Below are 12085 nucleotides of genomic sequence, written 5' to 3'. Positions count from 1 at the left end.
CAAAAATTACTTAATCAATCCTTCCCCTGGGCTGGCGTCACAGGCAGGATGGAGGCTGCCCACGCAGTTTGGAGCTGAAGATGATGAATTGCTCTGGGGTAATGGCAGTGGCTCCAGCTCATCCAGGGCAGGATGTGGCCAGAGGGTGCCCAGAGGACACAGCACCCCGTGGTGACACAGCAGGGACAGGGTGAGGGCAGCACAGCTGAAGGAATGGGAGTTCCTCCCAAAATCTGGCTTGGGGAGGACAGGCTGGAGGAGCCAGGGGGTGGCACAGCTCCAGGGAGTAGCTGGGTCACAGGGCAGACCTCACGCACTCATCCTGCCCCTGCTCTCCATCAGCCACTGTGAGCCAGAGGGGACAATCCTGCCAGGGACCCTGCAGTGACAGTGCCAGGCCAGGCTGCTGGCCCACACTCCCCCTCACCAGCCAGGCCAGGGGAATTCCACGCAGGGAAGGGCTGAGAAGGAGTTTCCAGCTCTTATTTTCCAGCCCCTGATTTTCCAGCCACACGTTTCATGGCATGCAGGAATCTCCTCATTCAACCTTGCAGAGAGCAGCAGGGCTGAGCACCAACCTTGCAGCAGCACCTTGCCCTGGTGAGCAACCCTAGAAAAACAAACCAGGCCAACCCAGCCAGCATCAACCCAGCCAGCACCAACCCAGCCAGGGGACATACCAGGAAGGGGGTAAAAACCCCCAGTCCCCAAAGCAAGAGGAACAGCACTAGGGAAAGGTGAAGAAGGAAAGAGTTCTATGGAAGATGGCAGCTTGGAGCTCAGCCCTTGCTGTGCTGGCACATCTGGGGCACACAGAGTCAGGATGCTGCTTCTCAGCTGCTCTGCCCTGGTCAGTGCCCACCAGGAATTCCTTTTGGGTGCTGCAGCTCATCTCCCCTCTGCCCACTCACCTGGATCCCGAGCAGCCCCTGTGCCCTCACCATCACCTCCAGCCATCCCTGGGGGGATGTTCAGCTCCCTGCAGGGTGAGGAGCAGCCTGGGGGCTGGGGGGACCACTTTGGGCACCTCTGCCCTGCCCAGGGAGCAGCAGCTTTCCCAGGAGCCCACCCCAGCCCCATCCCACCCTTCACTGCCCAGCCCACACTGGCTCTTCCTGGGGGTACCCAGGTGAAATCCCCAATGTGTCCATCTCACCCAGCCACTCTCCTTGAGCTTTGTCCTCCCCCAGCTCCACATCCACGACAGCCACCAGCATCACCCCCCTGTCCCCCCAGTGCAGCTCTGCCCAAGAACTCCCACAGATGGGCTGGGTGTGGATTCCCCTTTAATTTACCACTTGTCAGGGTGAGGGTTAAAAAAAAAATAAATCAATAAATAAAACAACTTAGGATGCTTGAAGAAGATGAAAACCCTGAAACTGCAGTCTGCTGGTGGCTTGTCCCATTGGCAGAGGAGGGGAAGGTCTCTGCCCACCACCCCATCCCAGCACCACCAGGTCCAGGCGGGTTCTGACGATGCTCCTCGGGAAGAAAACAACCCCAAAGCTCAGGACACGTTCATTCACAGCTGGCTGGCGGCCAAAACAACCCGCAGAGTCTGTCAGCGGACTCTGTCCCCGCTCCTGCAGCTGCGAGGAGGAGCCCCCGCGGTGGGGCGCGGTGGGACGCGGTGGGACGCGGTGTCACAAGCAGTCCCTGCACAGAGCCACCTGTCCCGGGCGGAAGTCGCGGCAGGGGCAGAGGCGGCGGTACTTGGCGTGGTGGCCGGCGCAGCTGAAGAGCAGCGGCTCCTTCTGCAGGTAGCACTCGCGCACGTTGGGCGCCACCGCCGGGTACAGGTGGTTCATCTCCAGCTCCGTGCTGTCGCACGCCACGCTGAGCCTGGCGACAAGGAAAGGTGGGCAGCTTGAAACACTCAGCCTGGAAAATTAGCGTTTTAGTTACCTCGCTGAAAGGAATTAAAGTTTAGAAGGGAGTAGTTGTCTGAAACTTAAATAATCGGTTGTCTGTCAACAGACAGCGGGAAAAGACGAAACTAGTGAGCAGACCCAAAAAAAACCATAGTCAATGAACCAGAAACCCGTGCTTTGGAAAATTGGACTATCCCCAGAAATCATTTGTATTGTCATTGATAGAAAAGTCAAGAGTTTAGGGTGAGGAAGACTCGCCTTACTTCCTCCTTTTAAGACCCCACAAAAATGACCCCAGACTTAATTTAAGAAGTCAATCACTCATGCTTAATACCTATTCAATAGGAAGCAAGGGGACTGTCATTATAAATATGTATCTGTTTGAATCCTTTGCCAATAAACAGACTCTGTGATCACCTGTGATTTTGCAGCGTGCATTACAGGATTACCTCACACTGCTGCCCAGCGCTGAATAAACACACACTTTGTAACTTTAAATTGTTAGAGAGTCTTTTGCCTGTCACTGTTGAGTATTGTATGAGATATATACTCTCATTTTGGTAAATCAAGGTCAGTGAGTGCTCTGCTGGGGGGGGTCACTGAAGGGTTTTTGTCGTTCCTGGGGAGGTTCCTCTGCTAAGGGTGGGGCAGATCTTTGCTGGTCAGTGTTTGACACCCCTTGGCTCCACATGAGTGCTCATCACCAGCCCAACACAGGGAGGGGAGAGCCTGGCAACTCAACCCTGCAGCCCAGAGACTGCCCCAACGCACAGAATCACCCACAAAACCCAAATCTCAGGAGTTGGACTCATTGATCCTTGCAGGTCCCTTCCAGCTCATGATGGCTCTCTCACAGCCCCTTGCTGACCAACAGCTCTGTCCACTCTCCATGGACACCTCCTACTGCAGACAACATTCCTGGAAGGGACAGGGGATCAGGGAATGCCCAGATGCTCCCTGCTAGCTGGAATTAGCCAGAAAACTGGGGCAGGCATCAGCAACAGCCCCGAGGAGCAGCAGAAACTGCCTTGCACTGCTCATCACTGGGATTTTGGGAGGGACAACACGAGGAAAATGTTTGGGCTTTAAGCCAGGTAATTGGTAATGGATTTTATTAAAATCAATGGGCAATTTTGAATTTTAGTTCGGGTGAATTGTATTGATTTTAGTTCTAGAGAATTGTATTACCTTTTCTCAGGTTTTCAGCCAGAGTTTTACAATGTATTAAAATAACAATGAATTTTGCTTCTAGTAAATTGTATTAGAGATGGATTTTAGTTAACTGTTTTAAACTCCATGAGAAATTTTTGGCAGATTTTTTGAAATGTATTAAGAATGGTGATAGATTTTACTTCTGGGGAACTGTAGCAGATTTTATTATTGTATTATAAATGGTGCTTTGGTAGTGGATTTCTTGCAAAGAAAGTCATCAAATTTGGAACCTAAGCTAGTATCCTCAGGTCTCCTGCATGTGTTTGTCCTCCTTAGCATAAGGCCCTGCTGGGGAGCACAGATACATTTTTTTCTTTTTTTTAGAATATTTTCAAAACGGGGACATGTTGTTGGATACTGCTGGGAACCAGGGATGTAGTATTGAGATTTCTCACGCTGCTGAAGAAAAACATAAGAGAAAGAAATTATAACAATGATTATGCACCTGCAGGGTGTGTGAGCTACGTGACCAAAGGTGCCACCTCTCCTGTAGGGGTGTCACTTCCCTTGCACCAGTTAGATCATGTCTATGCTTGCTACCACGAACTACCCTATAGAAGTGTAGTGTTTCTTCAAATAAAGCCTCATTTTTGCTTCCCCACTACACGAAAATCTTTGTTGCAATGTCCTTTCACCGCTGTGCTACAGCCCAAATACAACAAAAACGGGTGCAGGGGATGGGGGCAGCAAAGGGAACGTCGCCTGGCTGGTGGCCCCCCACAAGCTGGCTGAGAAGGCCCCAACTCACTGCAGGAACACCTCCTCCCTGTTGAGGAACCTGAAGAAGGTGGGCTCGCAGACCAGCCCGCGCCGGCGGCACGTCTCGGTGCACGCGTGCTGCGGCTCCGACAGCCACACCTGCAGGGAGCCCGCCGGGGGCCAGCCCTGGGGCGCCCCGCCCGCCCACACCAGGTGCGTGGAGTTGGGGGACAGCGCCAGCGGGCTCGCAGCGCTTTGCATAGCAGCACTCCTGGTCTTGGGAGACGGAGGAGCGGGAGACGCGGTGCAGAAATCCTGGCGGCAGAGAAGATAAGGGGTCAGTGCCCTGAGAGGTTAGCAGTGGGGAGGGGAGGTTGCTGGTGGGACAGGAGGGCACTTGGGATGATGTCTTTGCTCGTCAGGTTGAGGTCACCTGCATGCAGAGGTGACATCTGCTGTGGGGGATGAACCTCTTCTCTCACCTCTTCTTCTCCCAGTGCTGTATTATTCTGTGCAGCAGAAAGGACCTGACCCAGCCCCAGGTGTCCTCCCCCAACCCCCATGACAAACCTCCCCCAGCCCCATCTCCTGCTGCTCTCTGCAATCAGGGCAGTGGCTGCACAATGCCCAGGGGACAACAGGGATGCTCCCCAGGGAGAAGAGGGAAACTTGGCCATGAGGACAGAGATGGCTCCCCAGGAAGAAAAGGAAAATTTGGCCATGAGGACAGGGATGCTCCCCAGGGAGAAAAGGAAAATTTGGCCATGAGGACAGAGATGCTCCCCAGGGAGAAAAGGGAAACTTGGCCATGAGGACAGAGATGGCTCCCCAGAGAGGACAGGGGTTCTCCCCAACCTGGTGCTGAATGTAGGCGTGGATCCGCTCCAGCATCCCCTCGCAGGTGTACTCGTAAGGCAGGTAAGGGTCCACCTGTGGAGGGCAAGAGCAGAGCACAGGCAGCAGGTGGGGACAGCCTTGCCCTGCCCTGAGACAGCAGAACCTTGGGCATGGCTCTCCCACCCTCCAAAGGCCAAGACTCTTTTGGTGTCTGTCCACCAAAGCAAGCAGGGAAGAATCCTAGGGCTGGAGAAAGCTCACAAGCCATAAAGTGATGAAGAGAGAGGAGTACTTTGTGTTCAACCTGCTGGTGAAAATGAGATCACCCTGTTCCACTTTAGTCTCCCTTTTCTCTGCTTTTAGCAAGTTATAAATCAAATCATCCAATAGGTCACTTCAAACTAAAGCATGAGCTGGTTCAACCCAAGAAACACTCTGCAGCTGTGGGCAAGGGAGGAGCAATCTTACAGGGGAAGAGGTAGAATTGGAAAGATGCCAACTAATCCAGAGCAAGAGCATCTCGGTGCTGCCCCAGGGCTGGTCTGGCATCCTCTGCTCCCCTGACCTCAGCACATCTCTGAGCACTCAGACAGGAAGGTCCAGGCTCTGACCACAAATCTGGCCAGGAAAGGGCAGGGCTGGGACTGGCTGTGCACAATCCAGGGAAAAACATCTCCCTTTCCCCACTGGGGGTTTGCTGCCCAGTGCAGGTGGCTGTGATGGGGTGGAAGCCATTGTCTCTGCCAGTCCCAGGGGCTTGGTGGTCCTGGGATGGGGCAGGGAGGCAGGAGCTGGGTGGGCACTGGGATGGAGCAAACACTGCTGCCCACATGGATGTCAGTGCTGTCCCTGCACCTCCACATCCAGAACTGCTACTTACAGAGTCAGCAGTGCTCAAACCATGGCATATCTTCAGTGTGAGTTACACTCTGCCTGTCCTCCCCGTCCTGGGAGTCACCTCAGCTCCAGCAGGGCAAACTCCCTGCTCTGCATGGTGGCTCAGCTGTGTCCCCACATGAGCTTGTCCCTGGCACCGTGGTGGCACAGGTTCTAGGGCAGGAAGAACAGGCAGGAGCAGCCAGGAACAGCCAGGAGCAGGCAGGAGCAGCCAGGAGCAAGCAGGAGCAGGCAGGAGCAGCCAGGAACAGGCAGGAGCAGGCAGGAACAGCTAGGAGCAGCCAGGAGCAGGTAGGAGCAGGCAGGAGCAGGTAGGAGCAGGCAGGAGCAGGCAGGAGCAGCAGGAGCAGATAGAAGCAGATAGGAACAGGCAGGAGAAGGCAGGAGCAGATAGGAGCAGGCAGGAACAGCCAGGAGCAGGCAGGAACACGCAGGAGCAGGCAGGAGCAGGCAGGAGCAGCAGGAGCAGATAGAAGCAGATAGGAACAGGCAGGAGAAGGCAGGAGCAGATAGGAGCAGGCAGGAGCAGGTAGGAACAGCCAGGAGCAGGCAGGAACAGGCAGGAACAGGCAGGAGCAGCCAGGAACAGCCAGGAGCAGGCAGGAGCAGGTAGGAACAGCCAGGAGCAGGCAGGAACAGCCAGGAGCAGGCAGGAACAGGCAGCCAGGCTCCTTGCCCTCAGCAGGACCAGTGCCTGACCACTGCCCCCAGGTCTGTAGTGATTTTCCCCATGGGAAGAGCACTGCCACAAGGGCTGTGATTGATGCCTCTCTTCCCTCTGGAACAAATTATTTTTTAAGGAATATTCTGCCCTGGGAAGACGTATTTTTCCACACTCCCTCATTTCTCCAGAGAGATGTTACAAGAGGTGCAGGGTTGGTGCATAGAAGGGGCTGGTCCTGGGACCTCCTTTCCCCTTGTGTATCTCTGCAGAGCTTTATTCAGAAGGATTATAAGCAAAACCACCCAAAGATAATTAATCCAGAAAACACTGCTGCTTCTATTTTCTGAGCTCTGCACCTCCAAAATAGCTATTTCCTTTTGAAGTACCTGTCAAAACCAAGCTCAAAGGCTCCGTCTGCTGAAAGCCCTCTAAGCATCTCCCTGCCATAAATATCCCACCTGAAATCTCAGCCAGGCTGGAGATCACAGCTGCTTCATCTAATTACAGATGTGCACACTAATCAGGGCTGACACAGTGACAGGCACCAATCCTGCCTCTGAATTCCTGATGGGCTCTCAGTTAACTGGGGCAGAGCCTCTCAAAGCAAAATTGCCTGTCTTGGTTTCAGAGGCAGGCTGGGGCTGCCTGGCTCCAGTTTGCAGGAGACAAACCTTGCTCAGCATCACCAGTGCTCAGCCTCATCTCACCACTGCTTTCATGGGGGGCTTTTCCCAGGACCCCCTTTTGCCTGGCATGGTCCAGATGTAATTCCAGAAACAGACTCATGCCCCAAAATGCTGCAGCACTTTACACAAACCCTCCTTGTGCTGCACATGGATCCAGAGGTGATGCTCCAGCTGCAATCCCACCTCTCCACAGGGAGCCTGTGGGATCTCTGGGCATCAGGAATGGGCTGGAGCCTCTGCTGCTCCAGCCCCTCTCCCTCTCACTTCCCTCTGCTCCCCTCTCCAGGTTTTGTTAGGATTCAGCTCATGCACTCAGGACTGAGAAAATGCCAATTTCGAGAAGATAATTGTTTAATTAAAATCTGACAGGCTCAGCGTCTTCTCAACAGCCACGTTGTTGATGGCACTCCTCACATCAGGAGCTCAGGGTGTCCCCAGAGCTCTGGGAAGGAGGAGGAGGAGGAGGAGGGGTGTTCTGAGGTGGGGATCACTGCATCCCACTGCAGAGTGATGCACAGGATGGCATGGGAGGGAATGGAGGGGTTGGTAAGATGGACTTGGCCATCCTTTTCTTCCTCCTCCAGAGCTTCCCAGCCCCAGTGCTCTCCCCATCAGCCAAGCAGGGAGTTACTGGTGTCCCGTGGGGAAGCCACCACAACAGCCCTGTGGGTTTAGAGTCTCCAGCTGGAAGGGAGAATGAAGTCTCCTTCATTCAAAAGGAAAAGAGAGCAGGGCAGAAAAAAATCTGAACGTCATCAGATAAATAAGTAGAGAAATAATGCAATTCTGTGCTGGCACGTAACAGCAGGCTGGAACATTTTAACCAGCTATTTTCACTGTGATGTTTAATGTGCCACTCTTTCAGGCATAGTCTGAAATGTATAATTTTCCATTATAGTCCTGTATGTTTGACTTTAATATAATGAAGCCTTCTCCCTTCACTACACCAGAATATTGGGTCTATTAAATTGCTTGTGTGAGGACTGGTTTTGACAGTGGGAAAAGCTGAAGGCCCAGAAAATGGTGGTGCAGACCTCTCTCCTTTTCCAGCCTCTAACCCCAGGAGAACAGAGAGAATCCATCACTGGGACAAGCCTGCATCATCACCTTTCCCAAGGGACACCACTTGTCTCTCTGCTGTCCCTCTGCTGAGATTTGATCTCTGGGGTACAGGGGTTTGGTGCTTCCCTGGTTTTAATTTTCCTTATAAACAGGTCAGGGATGCAAACCATCAGGGAAACCCAAAGTGCTCCAAGTGAGATGAACAGCAGAGACACAGCCTGCCAAAAAACCTTGCCCAGCAGCTGGAGGGTGACCTGGAAGGGGTGTCACCTCCAAAAGGATGAGAGAGGGCAGCACAAGGGCTGTTCTTGGGGGAGAAAACACAGATTGCAAACCCAAGCCACGTCCCAGGCATGATTCAGCTCTGCCTGCAGAAGGAAGAAGTTTCTCTGAGGCAGAACTAGGCTGGGAGGGACGAGGGCTGCATCCCAACTGCTCTGTTTGCACAAAGGCAGCAGCCAGCCCCGTGCCTGGGGAGCTCTGCCAGCCCAGCAGGAGCTCTGGGATGGCACAGCCTGCCCCAGGCTGCAGCCCTGGGCTCAGCTGGACAAACTGGGGTGCTGCAGAGTCACTGAAATATTGCTGAGAATCAGCAAATCCCCCTTGGACCACAGCAGGGCGAGCTGCTTGTCAGCTCAACCACACCAGAATTACAGCCAAGTAATGAACCAGCTCCCAAATTCCCTGCCAGGCTCCCAGCTCCCAGCCCCTGGTCCCCAGCACAGCTTCCACCCAATGGCAGAGCCAGTCTTCCCACATGATCCCATATCCCCAAAAATGTCTTACTGAGTTCTGCCCCAGAAGATGTAAAACATCTGTGGGATATGTGATTTTTCAGTCATATGACAACAAAAAAATCCCTCAATAGAATGAATTTCAGGTCAGTTTTCCATTTTCAATGTTTTCACCCATCAGGGAGGGGGAAAATGTTGTGTTTCAGGTTCAATCTGTCTGAGTTGGTGAATCAAAAGGAAATGCATCATTTCAGATCCAGCATTCCTTTCAATAAATTGGCAGGGTATTTCCAAACAAAGGCAGGCAGATGGGAAACAAAACCATACTATTTCATTCCAGTAATTCTGAAATGAGATGTTTTGACAGAAAAAAAAAATAAATTGATGGTGGTTATTCTGAAACACAGACAAATTTATTAGATATGCCAATAACAGAACACCCCATTTTGCCTTCAGGAAAAAAAAAAAGGAGTCAGTAAAATAATTTCTCCAAACTCCAGTAACAGGCTGGGAACAGGAACACTAAATTGCCCAGCTACCATCTTTCTGCTGCTCCTCCTGCTAATGCCCTTGTTTTCAGTTCCTGCTGTAACAAACAGTATTTTAAAGACAAGATACCCATGGACTCCTGGAGCCAAAGCCCATAATAAGGCTTTTAAACCTGTAAGGTAGGTCAATTTTTAGGCTTAATTGCCTTGACAGCATCTCTAATAAAGCAGACCTTCCTATTTAAAAGATAAAAAGGAAGCAGGGGGACAGGCTGCTGTAAGTTATTCACACTCACTCCCTGCTCTGCTCTGGGAGCATTTACACATCTTTACACCCCAGAGAGGTGAATTGTGGATTAACTCCTTGGTGGGAAGGAGTCCCTCCTCTCCAGAGTGACCTCGTGTCACAGTGCAAACCTCAGTGACTGGGGGTGCTCATCTGAGGCAAATTTAGGGCTTCCAGCAGATGAGGGTGATCCCAGAGGCTGGGATGCTTTGTGGGAGGGCACTGCAGAGTGGGTCCTGATCCCAGAGTGGGGATGAGGAGAAGAGCTGAGACAGAGCCTGGTTTGGGGCAAAACAGGGATGGGCACAGCAGCAGCACACTGCAGTGAGTGCCCAGTCCTGGACACCAGCTCCTGCTGCCAGAGCCCATCACGCCACCAAACCCTTCCCTAAAACCCTTTCCTTCTTAACCAGACCATTAAACACCTGAATGACCTGGTGCACATCCAGCCAACACTGCAGCAGCACAGCACAGCTGCCCAGGTGCAGCACAGCCCTCCCTCCATCCTCACTCTCACCCTTCTTTAATTATTTTAGCAGCACAGCAGCACCAGGCTTCAGTATTTTCTTTCTTCTCTTCTGGAAAAACTGAAAATTTCCTTCTCTCTCCCAAAACAGCTCCCAGCCTCCCACCCACAGCAATTCCTCCAGCCCAGATGGTGGAGGGTCAAGCTCTGACAGCTGGCCTGGCAGCACAGCAGCAGGGATGTCATTATTTTTAATTTAATTCTAATTGAGACACGGGAATGAATGTGCAAAACAACAACTGTTTTCCTAAGTCAGGCTTGGTCAGTCTTTACAAACTCACAGAGAAAATGGGTGTGAGGTGAAGAGCTGCAGTGATCACCCTCGAGGAGGTGAGCACAGGGTGATGGCATTACCTGAATCAGGTCCCCAGATGGCCACAGGCACCACCAGTGCAGCCTCTAATGCAGGGAAAAGCAAGGGTGACCCTTCTCTGACCAGCAGCACACCCTGAACCCTGAGCCTGGGTTGCACAGCACACCCCTGTCCTCCAGAGGGGATGGCTCACACCTGCTGAAGCAAAGTGCCAGCAAAATGGCTATCAGCACTTTCCTCCCCTCCAGGAAAACTGGCTTTAATAATTTGGACAACTTGAAAGGCTCCTGCCACAGGGTGGGAGGTAAATATTCATGAGGGAGCGTGTCCAGAGTGGGCACAGCAGGAGTGCTGCCTTCCCTGGGGCTCTCCCTTCCTCACATCCCTCACAGAGACAACTCCTGAAGTCATTCCCATCGATTTCCTCCATCCAAAGGTAATGATCAGTGAAATGGGGGAAAGGAGCTGCAGAGGGCTGTGGCTGTCTGGGTTCATCTTTGTTATCACAGCTCCCACAACTGCTCTACACCTCCAGCAACCTCAGCCTGCTGCTCCCAGACCTTATCTCAGCCTCTCCTTGCTCCAGGCTTCCCACAGGGAACCAGAGGATCCCACAAAGGCACAGCTCTGCCCTGTGAAAACACCTACACTGCTCAGTGCCAAAGCAAGGTGTGCCCCTGGGGCTGCAGGAAAAAATCTAGAGGAGAAAGGAAAATAAATTATTGTCTGAAAAAGAGAGCCAGGCTCCAACATCTGCTGCTGCTTGTCCAGACCCCAAAACTGCTCCAAGCTGTACCTGTGTCCTCATGATGGTTTTGATGGCAGCCTCGAACTCCTCGGAGTTGTTGTAGTCAACAGTCCACACGTGGGGCTTCCCAATGAAGTCCTCAGCATATGGGTGTTGGGAGGAGACCTGAAACACAGCAGTGCCAGCTGGATTCTGCAATCCCTGCTGGAATGGCTGGGGTGGAGGAGAGGAGCAGCAGCCCCACAGACACCCTGGGGTTTAACACACTGCTGGAAGGAGCTTTCCTCTCAATGCAGGCACTCCCCAGCCTCAGGGTGATGTTCTATAATTCCCACTAAGTTGGGATGTCCCGTTCCCAACACTGAATTCCTTTTGCAGCATGCAATATCTCCATCCTGTAACACAGGGACAATTTAACCTTGACCTGAGCCGTTCTGTGGGATGGAAAAAAGGCAGGAAAGGAGTGTGAAGGTACCACACTTCCAGATTTGCCAGCTCTAGGAACAAGGCACGGTGAAAATTCATTGCCACTGAAGGCTGGGGAAGTCTGGCACTGGGAGCTGCATCACCCTGGAACTCCACAGCTACTGACATCCCTGCTCTTCCCTGGGCTGCCCACCCAGGTGGTTTTTGGGGATCTTTTGTTTCAGCCCCGAGGTGCCTTTCCAGCCCTGATCTCCTCTGGGAAGGGAAGAGAGAGTTTGCTGAGCCCAGGAGGTGTTTTGGGGGCACCACAAAACATCACAGGGGAGCTGAACCCCTGCCAGCTGGAGGAGAAGAGCTGAGTGGTTTATCCTCCTCATCGCTGTCCTTCCTCATTTCTTTCCCAGCAGATTGATCATCTCTTTCCCCTCCGGCACACAAACACCCTGAGGCATTTCACAGCCCTGCCCTGGCTGCCACCCCGGCTCCAGGCTGAGCTACAGCCCCAGCCCCACCCGAATGGTGTGAACACCGAATTTGGGGGGTGCAAGGACAGCCCAGCCCAGCTGCACCCCCCCCAGCTCACTCCCTGCTCAGCGAGGGAGCCTTGCACTGCATTATCCACTTTATTAATAATAA

At 52.8% G+C, this 12085-nt stretch overlaps 1 protein-coding gene across 1 annotated transcript in view; it reads right to left on the bottom strand.

The window, feature by feature from the left end:
- Window positions 1-1268: 1268 nt before the first annotated feature.
- MGAT5B (alpha-1,6-mannosylglycoprotein 6-beta-N-acetylglucosaminyltransferase B) overlaps window positions 1269-12085 on the bottom strand; it is a 69270-nt gene continuing 58453 nt past the window's right edge. The window contains exons 14-17 of the mRNA XM_056505907.1: window positions 11072-11188; window positions 4638-4712; window positions 3832-4097; window positions 1269-1842 (exon numbers count right to left, since the gene is read on the bottom strand). Of these exons, the coding sequence (XP_056361882.1) occupies window positions 1644-1842; window positions 3832-4097; window positions 4638-4712; window positions 11072-11188 (657 nt within the window). The 3' untranslated portion in view covers window positions 1269-1643. The remainder of the gene's footprint in view (window positions 1843-3831; window positions 4098-4637; window positions 4713-11071; window positions 11189-12085) is intronic.

The sequence above is a fragment of the Oenanthe melanoleuca genome, chromosome 18 (genome assembly GCF_029582105.1).
Source record: "Oenanthe melanoleuca isolate GR-GAL-2019-014 chromosome 18, OMel1.0, whole genome shotgun sequence".
In the NCBI taxonomy this organism is placed as follows: domain Eukaryota; kingdom Metazoa; phylum Chordata; class Aves; order Passeriformes; family Muscicapidae; genus Oenanthe; species Oenanthe melanoleuca.
Note: the sequence above shows the minus strand (reverse complement) of the source record. Positions and strands in the feature narration are given on the sequence as shown.